The sequence below is a fragment of the Pithys albifrons genome, chromosome 2 (assembly GCF_047495875.1).
Source record: "Pithys albifrons albifrons isolate INPA30051 chromosome 2, PitAlb_v1, whole genome shotgun sequence".
Taxonomy (NCBI): domain Eukaryota; kingdom Metazoa; phylum Chordata; class Aves; order Passeriformes; family Thamnophilidae; genus Pithys; species Pithys albifrons.
Window position 1 is genome coordinate 81,379,735 of NC_092459.1, and position 12,992 is coordinate 81,392,726.

The window sequence follows — 12,992 nt, forward strand, 5'->3', positions numbered from 1 at the left end:
TATAGGAATTCTAACCAAACCTTTAAAAAGCTTTTGGAATCGCTTCTGAGCTTCTGTAGCTCCCACAAACCAACATTAAAAGTTCTGAGCAATACAGGTCATTCAACCCAGTATTCCTTCAAAAAGCTATCAGACAGTAAGCACATTGTGAAGTATACATTTTTATTTAACATTCCTAAAATAAGCTGTATTTACATATTATATAAATGTATGAAGTATTAATATAAAATAGAAAACTGCATTGACTGAGGAAATCACACTCCATATGGAGTTACTTACCGAAGACCATTTTTTATCAAATTTTACAATAATTTATATAAATTACCTCTTCCAAATTAGATGATTTTTCTTCTTTTTACTAATTCATACAATTTTGATGACTTTACAAACAGTGGTGTACATTATAAACTTAAAAAACAGTTACAGCATCTTCCGGCGCACAACTGGCTTTGGAAAATTAGACAGGTTTTTTTTGTTCTTTCTTAGAGTCTTCCCTGCTGCATCTGTGGTTTCTTTCTGTTTGCTTTTTGTTCCATCCATTGGAGTTGGAAAAGGAGAGATGAATTTTATTTCCACGGGTGGAGGTGACCATGAAACATCTTTTGTGGTTCTGAAAAGAAAGTATCAAATCAATTTCTTATTACCAACAGTATTTAGTTAGTGGAAGAAAAAAATACCATGGAATTACAAGATCAACACCAAAGAAATATTCATGGGCTTCTATGTAGACAGAATTAAGTCAGGAAAGGTACATAAGTATGGATTATTTTGCTTTCATTCCTTACTAGACTGTCCCAAGTGTTCTCGGTCACTATTCATAAGAACTTTTAGAGCTCCTTGTCACAGCTTTTGAGAAGCAAATTCTCCTCAAACTGTTTTCCAGAAGGAACCAGGAAACACATCCAGAAACATTAAGGTCCCTTTACTTACTGTCTTCCCCCTTTCTGCCTTGCATGGGTGTTCTAGTTCTGCAGATGGGACTGTGTGGGGGAGACCAAAGCTATGTATTCTACCCCCTCTATTCATTTCTCAAGAACAATGGACCATTTGCAGCAGCTGCCCAGGGCACACCAGACTCCTCAGGCTGTGAGGTGGGTATAAAAGACACCTGTCAGATAAGAGCTGTGATAACTACCCTCCAGGGAGTTGTTAGCACATTCACACCCAGCCTGAGGGGTCATGTCTGCCAATGGGCCATCAACGGTTCCAACAATACCCCCTGACTCACAGACTCAGATCACCCACTGTGTGACTCCCTGCCCTGGGGGAGGGACTGGATGCTCCCACCTGGACCCAGGGGTACATATCTTGGGGCAAGAAGACCTCAAGGGTCACTCGTTGGATCAAGAAGAGGACGAAAACCTCAACAAGAGGAGACTACCACTTTCAACCAGCCTGCAACCACCACTCTCCATCAGACTGCAACTGTCAGCTGCACCAACAGGTTTTCCACTTTGGAGTTTTACTTTGGACTCAGAGGAACCACATAGGGTTCAGCACAGGGGCTAACAAACCCCTTTGTGCTTGTGCCCCAAGGTGCTGGGTTATACTACTGGGGGTTTGTGGGTTAAAACCAATTTTTCTCTTTGTGCCATTGCATTTATTGTAATATTATAATTAAATTGTAACTCTGACCTATAATCTCTTTTGTGTTGCGTTCATTTCTCCTGATGGTTTACCTTTAAACCTGCACAACGGGGAACTAAAGACCACAAGAATGTAGTTTCATAAGGTAAGACTATGTAAAAGCATGACATTACTGCAATGATTAGTATCCACCTGCCCTTTTCAATCCCCTCCCTCTTTGTTCTCCATTGCAAAACCAAACCCTTAAGTGAGGAAGAAGGTGTCTCTTAGACCAGCAAGCTGGACAGGCTCAAAGTCAGAGGAGAACTGCACAACCCAGTGAGGATGAAGCATTAGGTGTTTAACAGCTGAATCATTATCACGATAAAGAAATGCAAATTACTGTTAAAAATAATTTCATACTTGCTTGCTTTCTTAATTTTTGATTTTGGAGTTCTACCACTCTTCAATTTTTGCTTTCCCTCAGACTCTCTGGATTTGGCATCCTCTTCCTCTTTAGCTGGAAGCCCCTATGTTAAGGCAACAAAAATGTTACTCATGCACAGGCTCTTACACTTCTACAGAACAAAAATCAGTGTTTCTTTCATTAAGAAGTGATGATAAAGCTATTTCCCAAAGCATTAGTTACCCTCTGCAAAAAAAACCTTCCCCCTCAAATTATTTTACCATCTTTAAAGTTCAAATTCTGAAATTAACAGACAACATACCAAGTAAGTTTAAAGAAAGCCACTGTGCTTTCAAAAGGTTTTATCAATTCCTGATTTACACAGATTTAAAACTTGTTTTTGTAGCTACTTTTCATGAAAAAAAATAAATTGTTTGGCCAATTCAGTTAAAGCTCTCTTTTTAGATATGTTTGCAAGGAGTAAGGCAAAGCATTGCAAGGCACGAACTAAAAAAGTAGCACAGCATAAAAATCAGGAACATGCACCAATTAGAGTTTTCACTTACTGGTTCTTTCACAATTCGGGAAATGCTAGATAGAGTTTTGTTCCTTGACCTCAAAAGAGGGGGTGAAAAGACAAACTGAGAAGACAAATCTGGGTCTAAATCCTTAAACTGCATGGGATGGTCTGCTTTTCCATCTAAAATGACAATGCATCGTTAGCACACACATATGTTATACATGAAGGACAGTAATATTAAATTACAGCTGATAAACAAGAGCACAATAGTTTCCTGAAATAAAAGGTCCACTCAAGTTTATAAATGCTCCATGCAAAGGTGTTTTTCCCCTAGTAACTGCCTCTTGGGATTCATTCGTTTACAGTAAATTGTGAAGCAAAACTAAGCCAGTGTAGTGATTTCACCTGCACTTACACAATCAAAGGTATTAATGCTCAAGAGGCATCAAAAGCCCTTACATATGTTAAAAAAATTATCATATACTCTAATTAAAAGATTCCTACACACTCTAGTTTTGCTGACAAAGTATGTGCCCATGAAAAACAATCAGGTAAGTTAACAGCTGTATAAATTTGCTGCAAGATGCAGCTCATTTGAACTTAAAAAGTGAACAAAATTTAGAAGCATGCCTCCTTTATTCCTGTTAGGGGGAAGGGATGGTAATCACATATTCGTAATAACTTGTGGTTTACAGAACTGATAGAAACTAAGCTCATGACAAAAATTCACCTTAAATTTCACTTTAGTGCTTAGATCAGCCTCATAATCTGTTAGTTCCACCAGAACTAACCAGACAGTCATGCACAATTCAGACAAAAGATGGATTGCCTCTTGCCAAATTTCTTATTTGCATGCCTACAATTTTTACAATACTTAAAGCCATCCTCACAGTTTGTATTCTGCGGTTTAAAGAAGAGGAATATGCCCTATTTTGCATATAAACACAGCACACTTACCTTCAAATTTCTCTGTAAGCTTTGTGAGAGGAGGTGAGAAATGAAAAGGCTCATTCTCCTCAACAATTAGTTTCTGATGCATGGCAGTTTTACGGGATCTGGTTCTTGTAACATGGTCTGTTAGAGCTTTTGATGTTCGATCCCGTTGTGACGGGTTTATGTCTTCAAGCAGCAAAGGACTGCCACCAGGTCCTTGGGGAAAGGCCTCTGCTGACAGTGATCGCTTCTTCCTGCCCCGCCGCCCTGTCCTTACTGCAGCCCTGGGTGTGCTTGGCTCCTCACTTGGCTGTGCAGGTGTTTGTGCACGAGTATCTGTAATTTCAGGTATTTCTTGTGGCTCTCTTCTAGTTCTTTTCTTAGGAGTACTACTAAAGACTTCTACTTTCCCACCTGAATTTATGTCTTCCTGAGCAGAAGTAAACTCTGGCTGTGTCAAGAGATTTTGTGCCGCCTTCCTAGCACTTCTTCTAGGAGTGGCAGGAAGTTTAAATTCTGTTTGGGGAAGCGATGATTTAGACAGATCAAGGTCAGAATGTTCTGAAACTTCTGATGAACTTCTCTTTCTTCTTCTGCCTCTTTTAGCTGGCACAGGTGAAACGAGTTGGTCACTAGGCTGCACCTCTTGATCCTTAACAGTCTTTTCAATAAACTGTAAATTAAAGCTTTTTGGTTTTCTTGCACTCCTACTGGGACTGACTCCTGCTTTTATGTTATGATCAGTGTCAGTCTGCCCAGCTTCTTGATCTCCAGCTGAACTTTTTCCTCCTCTGGTCCTTCTAGAAGAGGCAATAATGCTACCTTCAGGAAGAGAAATTTCCTCATTAGCCTCTTCCAAGAGTTCAGATGCAGCTTCCTTTGTTCTCCTTAATCTTCTTCTTGGAGTAACAGCTATGGACTGCGTAGTGTCAGACAAGGTTTGTCCATCAGAATGGCTGCTTTCTGTTTTTTCTAAATGAGTCAGTTTAGGTTTCCTACCTCTCCTAGGAGTAACAGGCATCACAGGTATTTGCTCCTCTTGAGCCTTTTCCTCTGTTTGAAGACTGGAAGTCTCAGACACTTCTTTAGTTCGCCTGGTACTTCTGCGAGGAGACAGTCCCAACGCAACAGGTGTGTCTGTCTTCAGTAGTTGCCGAGGGTCTGCTGACAGAATACTTATTCTACTCAGTTGCCCCCTTGTGCGTGTTCTTGGAGCAATGGCATACTCTAATTGACATCTGCTGCTTTCCTCCTCCACTCCTTCTGGCACAGGTGGTAAGAGAGCTTTTGCCTTCTGGAATCTAGTTACTTTTTTACCTAAAGTTTCATGAATAGATTGTTCTACAACTTCAGATGTAAATTCTTTACTTCTTGTGTCTTTGATTACATCCAGTAAGTTTTCAGCAATAGCAACCTTAATGGGTTCAGGCACATATGGTAATGACTCTGTATTTTGAGATTCCTGATCACCAGTTACAGTGGACACCGAGTTTGTAATATGTTCTTGGCTTTCGGTATTTCCTGAATTGGTCACAGGTTTTTCCTCTATTGTTGTGCCATCTGGTTTAGAAGCATCTACTAATGTAGGATCTCCCACCTCTGCTTCCCCTTCTTCTCCTTCCAAAACTAAGCTAAAATTACTCTGAGATAGAAAAAGGTCTCCATCTCCCTCAGCTGCATCACATTCACTGTCTTTATTATCAGGCAAATCACATGCAAATTGTTGCTCTATATTTTCATAGCTATAATTAAGATTGCCCGATGGATCCAGTTCACAATATGGTGATGTTTCAGGTGGTGGTTCTGAGGTATCTTCAATAACCTGAAGTTAAAACATGTCTGTTAATACTTTATTCATTACCACACAGACTAACTTCACACGGAGCTAGATGAAACTCAGCACAGTGAAAAGCTGCTTTTCCTTTCAGATCATCTCCAAATGTAAAGTTAGAAACTCTCCCTCCTAGAGATGAAAGTTTATACATTTAAGGGACAAATCCAAGCAGTCGGTGTTTGCAATTCACAAGTTCCCTTTCTGATATTTCGGTTCAGGAGTAACAATTTGACACCGCCCATTGCCAGTGAGCAGTTGTACAATACAAGGTGTGTACACAACAGGTTGGCAGTGATTATCACACTGCAGTACCTTCTGCCCTACTCCACATCCACACAGGGTGACCCACTCTGTGTCTGACAGGGAAAATACAATTAAGTTCCCAGAGTTTACAGCTTTGGTCATGACAGCTGTGACTGCAACACTGACTCAGACTCGTCAGGTATTGCATCCAACAAGTGAACACTGCACTTGAAGGAGGTCACTTGACTGCATGAGATAACATATATTCTAAATACCTCAATCTTGTGAAGAAATACCTTGACACCAAAATGAGCTTACTGGTAACTCTGTTTGTGTTAAGGAACAAACAATTAAGGACCTAAGCACCTAAATCATTCTGAAAGTGAGTTTGTTCCCATATCATTTTGTCATTAGGTAAATGGCTCCTATTCATCAATAATTTATCAAGAAGCTCCACTCCTGTAGCTTTCTCATAGTTTTAATGTTAAAAACTATTTAAGTCAAATAAAAAAAGCTTGAATTTCAGTAAGACAAATGAATGCAGGGTTATTTTAAAAAACAGTTCAGGCATTTATTTTGTATGACTACAGCCCTCAAAGGCCTAAGTCTTGACAGTTTCTGTTCTGTGTTATGGAACAGAAAACGCACAAGTGAAACTGCACCGGCCCTTACGCAATAAGGTTTTAACTTGGGTCAGGCAGCTAAAGAAACAGACATTTTTGTGTACCTTCTAATTGCCAGTAAAACAGATCTGCCCTCAATTTGCAAACTGTTTTCTATTTTGTAGAATATGGGAAATTATTTACTTACATTAATTTCCTCAGTTTTAGGAAAATTATCAGAAACAGGAACTTTTTCAACTTCAGCTGCTTCAGGGTTACATTCTTCAGGTAAATCCACATACTTTCCCTCAAGGCGATTTTCTGAATGAGTACTGACCACATCCTCACTGTCAAGGACACTTATCACAGCTGGAAGAGATTTATGTAATTTTAACTCTTATATAAATGACACAAGATTTTCAACAGGAAGTAACAGAGGGAGCAGGACCCAACAATACAGTTCTCCATTCTGCCACGTATATTGGGCTTTTTCCAAAAACTAGAAGCCAAAACTATTGCGCTGGTTTGGGCTGGGAAAAAGTTCATTTTCTTGACAGTAGCTGGTATTTCTGCATTACGGATTTGAGCTTAAGACATTGTTGATGACACAGGGATGTTTTTGGTTACTGCTGAGCAGCACTTACACAGAGCCAAGGCCTTTTCTGCTTCTCACCCCACCCCACCCATGAGTGGGCTGGGGGCGCAAAACAAGCTTGGGGGGGATACAGTCAGGACAGCTGACCCCAACTGACTCAAGGAATGTCCCATACCATATGGCATCATGCTCAGCATAAAAGGCAGGGCAAAGGAGGAAGCAGGCGGTATTTGGAGTTATGGCGCTTGTCTTCCCATTACACACAACGGAGCCCTCCTTCCCTGTAGATGGCTGAACACCTGCCTGAAGACAGCAAGTGGTGAATTAATTCCTTGTTTTGCCTTGCTTGCATGCAAGACTTTTGCTTTCCCTATTAAACTGTCTTTATCTCAACGCATGAGTTTTCTCACCTTTATCTTTCCAATTCTCTCCCCCATTCCACGCAGGGGGAAATGAGCAAGTGGCTGTTTGGGGCTTAGTTGTTGACTGTTTGAACTACAACAACTACGTATCTGGTAAAGGATGCAGCCCCACAGTAAGAAAAAGGAAGGAAAAATCCAGCTGTCAAGTCCACAGGGGAAAAAACAGAGGAAAAGGTGTCTGCAAAGGCACACTGGTAGACAGCTCCCTCAGTCTGAGTACTGAGGATGCATCACCTTTTAAAATAGTAACTCTGCAAGTCCCACGGCACACAAATTAGCGAAGTGGTGTGAAACATTAAAATAAATACTGATCTCTCCTAATAATACTTAAAAGTTCTACCAGCATTCTCAGCATCTTGATCAAGAACTGGGTAGATTCACTATGCATTTCTACAGGGGCTTTCTCTGGGGAGGGTATTGTCTCTGTAGATTAATGAAAGTTGGCAGTAACATGTTAGTGTACTACTTCAATCTGAGACACCTACAGTGGTACAGCAAACTACACATTTCACTTCTGGAGTTCTGCTACCTTAATGCACAGAACACCTCCATACTGTACCTACATTCACTGTCTGCCTCCGGGGATTCAGAAAGCTGTGGATTTGTTGCAACCAGTATGGCTTTTTCTTCGGATGAAGAGGTCATTTTGGACTCCTGGGAGTTTGTTTCACTTCATGAACAGAAAGAAAGAAATTAATCATAAACCTTGAAAACAAACCTTGAAGAGCTTTACAAGTTCCTTTCTAACTGTAAAATCTTCAAGTTTCAAACAAGAAAAAACACATGAAAAATCAGAAATTCTTTTACCAACATAATTACTTTCAGTTTGTGACTCATTTTATGAAACAAATGAAGTACTGACCATTCTTCCCAGCTGCCTATCACTAGATAATAACATAACAATAGAGTTGTATTAAAGAATAATATATTATTGTCTTCGGTAGAAAGAGGGCAACTACTAGTACAGAGGTTCAGAACAAACTGAACAAATGTCTGTACCAGTGTAAGTTACCACTTGAAATTAGAAGCTATTTCATTGCTAACATTCTCTCTTTATCCCTAAGCACTTTCATATTTTAAAGTACCTGGTGAGAAAACTGGTTCTCTTTCCATAAACTAACAGATGATAACTGAGCACACACAGAAAGCAGGAACTAAGTGTATAAAATATGGCCAGAAAGCACGCAAACTCCAAAATAAACCCAGTGAAGTTATAAGAATCTCAGGATTAATTTTTAACAATGCAATTTTCGGATAAAAGCAGAGCTTATATTCACAGTATCTGCTTAATAAGCCTCAAACTGTAAAGAGGTTTATACAGCCTGTTGAATGAAGTCTTTATCATCCTACTTTGGGGTCCGCAATGATTTGAGAAATAAGGCTCAAATTGACAGCTAGTCAATGTGCATTATATTCATGCCAGATTACTTCTGCTCATAGACAGAATGGAACAGACAGGCTTTTTTATGTAAGAACACAGGAAAGAAACAATACCAGGTCAAAATCATAGTTTTCAAACACAGAAAAGCCAGCAGCTACATCTTGTGTGAACCCAAAGATGTATGCATTTTGTAAGCTCACCCTTCATTTGCAGCCCCAAAAGTAGTGGCCTCAGCAGCTTTAAGCACCAATTTATCATCCTCAGGACAGGTAAGACACTCAGCATTTGATTCTTCCACAGATCCTACAAAAATGAACAGATGGATTACCTCCTTGTTGCATTTAACATCATTTCTTTTAAAATGCTCACAATTTTAAAATGATCCTTTATGCATTTCATCTAGTGTAGCGATTTAAAAAAATATTACCAAGACTTCAAATGCACAGAAGGTCTGAATTCTTCTTTCCAGTAAAAGAAGAAGCCCGAGATGCATGATTTCAGTCAAGAAAGCAAAATGACCACTGATAATTCTATTTACAAACTAAACTTGGTATTACTGACCTAATACATAAAAACTTTAGAAAATATTTCTCCTTAAAAATTGGGTAGGAAGTTTTTTATTTTTCTTTGGATATTCATCTCATTCCAGTAATTCTTCTTTCCTTTCTTACTCCATTTTCTCCTCTTTACAAGAATGCATCTAAGGTCTTTTCTTGCTCTTTTCTCTAATGATTGTCTACTGAAGTCCAATAACTTGCTTACCTGCTTTTATTTCAATAGGTTCAATTTTAGAAACCTCTTCCTCTTCCCTGTTTCTACTCTCTCCTTCCTCCAGATTCAGCAATTACCTTTGCAAACAGTGTACAGGACTGGGATAATTTTGCCAGTTCAGGCCATAAGGAAGCTATACTGACTGCTCTCCAATGCTTCCAGAGTACTGAAATTGTACAGAGCTCCTTGTACCTTAGTCCAGAAATGACAGTTTCTTTATAAGGTTATTGTTTAATCATTAGTACTTTACTATTTTTAATGATAAGCACCTTTGATTTCTTGTACAAATACAAGACAGCTAAAATTGGACAGCCAAATGTTTTGACCTACATGCAAATCTGGTAAATCCTTTTTCCCAATGCACATGGAATCTGTATCTCAGCACTCATGTTACTGAAAAAGGAGCTGAGGTACTTCAACAGCACCAATCACTCTTCAGGATCCTTGAGAACTATCTCAGACTCAGGACTGAATGAGAATGCATATGATGCACTGATACTGTAGTGCCCACTCACTGTTATGACCCATTTCAAGACCTCCGACACAGAACTCTTGACACTTGCATACATGTCCCAGGAATAGCAAAATTTTTTATAAAGGGTTCAGCAGACACATCTGTTCATCAAAAACTGACTGTAGCTGTTTGCACATCATCTCCCTGTTCCTGCACTACTTTCATTCCCACTGCTCACCAGCTAATGAGTTAAGTATCTTCTAACTTGCCAGCCAGCATGCTAATACAAACAAATCCTCTGCAGCTGAACTGGCTCCAGTGACTTGAACTGAGCTGAAGCATCAAAGATCTAGAGAAAAAGGTTTAGAAAAGGCTGTATAAGCTCTTGAGCCAGCAAAATGATCAACCATAGCTTTAATGAGAAGCAGATGCACAAGCAAACTTACTTCCAGAAGAAAACTATTCAACTGAGCACTAATGAGGTGGTTAAAAGAGGAAAAAAGTAGTCAAAGCACGCTATACACTGAACTTGCTGTAAAAAACCCTGCAGACTGCAGAAGTACCCCCAAAGTATAATTAGAAGTCCAAGTTTTCAACTTATCTCCTTCTCAAAACTCCCACAAATCACTGCTGCCTTTCAGATGCAACTACACACAGAAAATGCCAGTCAAGGAAAATACACATTCATAATGTCCAGGATATCTAAAAATTACTTAAAACATGGTATTTTTTAAAGCCTAGGACAAGAAGTGCTTAGGACACTTGTGAACCCTCATCATTAACTGCTGCACTTATCAGTAACTTAATCTTTTAAAGACATCTAAAAAATTCAGAAATTTAGGTTATCATATGATGAAACACACCAGCTTCTTTTCTTGGTTCTGAAGGATCTGGTTGTTCCATCTGGAAAGGTTTATCCTCAATCATTTCACTGTCTTCTTTCTTCTCCAATTCTTGAACATCAGCAGTTTCCTCAGTGGAAGAATTAGCTGGTTTAGCAGCTATAAAAATGACATCATCTTCAAAATCACCAGGTGATTTTGCATCATGGTACTCCAAAGTAGTTTGGTCTGATCTGGCAGAGAAGTCACTATTTTCTTTGCTGACATCCATTTTTAACAAATCACCTCCAGATATGTTTTCCGAAGACTCCTGTAATTCAGCATGATTATCCTCCTCAGGATTGTTCAGAGTAAACAGAGTTGTTTTACCTCTACTTTCAGGCCAAGCATCCCCTACCATGTCATCATGATGCTCAGATGAAGCTCCAAATAGTGCTTTAACATTTTCTGTTACCTGAAAAAAAGTTCAGATCAGTTATATGAGCATGCATATAACTCAAAGCAAAACAAAAAAATCCAAACATATACTGATATTTCTAAGTTACATGTGTCTCCTTAACAAGACAACACAAAATTCTCACTCTAGCACCTAGATTTAAAAGTGAGTGTAAAAATTAATCACACTTTTGACTGCTTATTGAGTTTCCACAATATTGAAGAATTAAGACAGAGTCAGTCTTGTAAGTGCTTGCTTATAATGTCCTCTCAATGCTGTTCATTGGGTTCACCAGTGTGTTTTCAACATGACAGAGCTTTGCCTAATAAAATTGTAACTCCAGATTTCTCTTTCTTATGCCTGCCTTCACAATGCATATGCACTACTAAAATATGCTAGTGTTCACTGTGCCTGTAGCATGGAACAAGTAAATTAATGTGGCTACAGTGCCACTATTAGTAAGAATTCATACAGGAGAGAGCACCTCTTGTTACAGTTGAGTAGCTCTTTACAACAGACAATAAAACGTATAAAAACAGATTGTGACAACTTGTAAGGACATGTACAGAAAGCTCCTACATGCAGGTACTAGAACAACATACTCCTTTTCTGCCCCTGATTTTGGTACATTTTGTTGGCAACTGCATGAAAGTCTGAACCACAGAATCCAGCTACAGAACAACTCTAGGAGCAGAAGGGCCACTGTCAGATGGACCAGTTTCATTTGAAAACTACATGGATGCCTCCCCTAGTGCAAGGCTAGAAGCAAACCCAAGAACTTTATGGCTAGAGAACAGACAACTCACTACAGCTCTCTTCATCAGGAGTCTCTTTTTACCACAATTTAAGTAAACCCAGCCTTGCAAAAAGACAGGCTAAAAGTCAATGCACCTTATGAATTTTGTTGCTTTCCAAAATGTTTAATTCACAAAATTTAACAAACCCAAACAAGTGGCTCAGTCTATATTCCTCACCTTCCTGCCACACCACCATTTGAAAAGGTACAAGTGGAAGCTGAATCAGCAGTTGGAACAATCACAGGTGCTAATAACCCCTGAGCAAACCCCACCAAAGTCCCTGACATTTATTATTAATAAATAATTAATACTAATAAATAAACCTGCAGGCACATGATGTTACAGAAGGTCTAAGGTAACAACCATTTTTTTTACCAAATTCTACCATTTTGATTCACAGTCCAAGATTTCTGCATAAGGAGTTTTGGCAAACTTCAAAGCAAATCACAGCATTTCACTGCAAAAATCAGTACTGCAGCCCAGCTTACCCCAACAGTCCATTTTGCATTTGAGTTCTCTTCCATAAAAGATATTCTAGGTTCCTTTGCTCGTAGTGGAGGAGTAACTGATCGTCCTGGAGATGCAGAGGGAGTGGCTAGGGGTGTAGTGCGAAGGCTGGACCTGAGAATAGACTGAGGAGTAAACCCAGGAAAACCAGAAGAAGACGTGGCCAAAACTTTAGCTCTCTAGGAAAAGAAATAAAAACGTAATTTCGAACCAGTTTGATATTCAAAACATAACACTTCATTCCCATAATATACTCCTGGAAAAGCTGGTAGCCCTTGGCCTGGACAAGTGTACCCTCTGCTGGGTTAGGAGCTGGCTGGAGGGTCGGGCCCAGAGAGTGCTGGTGAACGGAGCCGCATCCAGCTGGCGGCTGGTCACCAGTGGTGTTCCCCAGGGGTCTCTGTTGGGTCCAGTCCTGTTTAACATCTTTATTGATGATTTAGATGAGGGGATTGAGTCCATCATCAGCAAATTTGCTGATGACACCAAGCTGGGAGGGAGTGTCGACCTGCTGGAAGGCAGGAGGGCTCTGCAGAGGGATCTGGATAGACTTGAGAGATGGGCTGATTCCAATGGGATGAAGTTCAATAAGGCCAAGTGCCGGTCCTGCACTTTGGCCACAACAACCCCCTGCAGCGCTACAGGCTGGGCACAGAGTGGCTGGAGAGCAGCCAGGCAGAAAG

The 12,992-nt window shown here is 39.8% G+C and overlaps 1 protein-coding gene across 5 annotated transcripts in view; it reads right to left on the bottom strand.

Annotated features, from left to right (window-relative positions):
* Positions 1-141: 141 nt before the first annotated feature.
* LOC139681626 (protein ELYS-like) overlaps positions 142-12,992 on the bottom strand; it is a 44,969-nt gene continuing 32,118 nt past the window's right edge. For 3 of the 5 annotated variants that reach the window (XM_071575146.1, XM_071575154.1, XM_071575136.1), the window contains 9 exons: positions 12,291-12,488; positions 10,591-11,023; positions 8,703-8,805; positions 7,685-7,791; positions 6,313-6,473; positions 3,450-5,247; positions 2,539-2,672; positions 1,990-2,096; positions 142-610 (listed from right to left, as the gene is read on the bottom strand). In XM_071575146.1, coding sequence (XP_071431247.1) covers positions 421-610; positions 1,990-2,096; positions 2,539-2,672; positions 3,450-5,247; positions 6,313-6,473; positions 7,685-7,791; positions 8,703-8,805; positions 10,591-11,023; positions 12,291-12,488 — 3,231 coding nt within the window. In that variant the 3' untranslated portion in view covers positions 142-420. The remainder of the gene's footprint in view (positions 611-1,989; positions 2,097-2,538; positions 2,673-3,449; positions 5,248-6,312; positions 6,474-7,684; positions 7,792-8,702; positions 8,806-10,590; positions 11,024-12,290; positions 12,489-12,992) is intronic. The other 2 variants (XM_071575164.1, XM_071575173.1) reach the window with 2 other exon arrangements.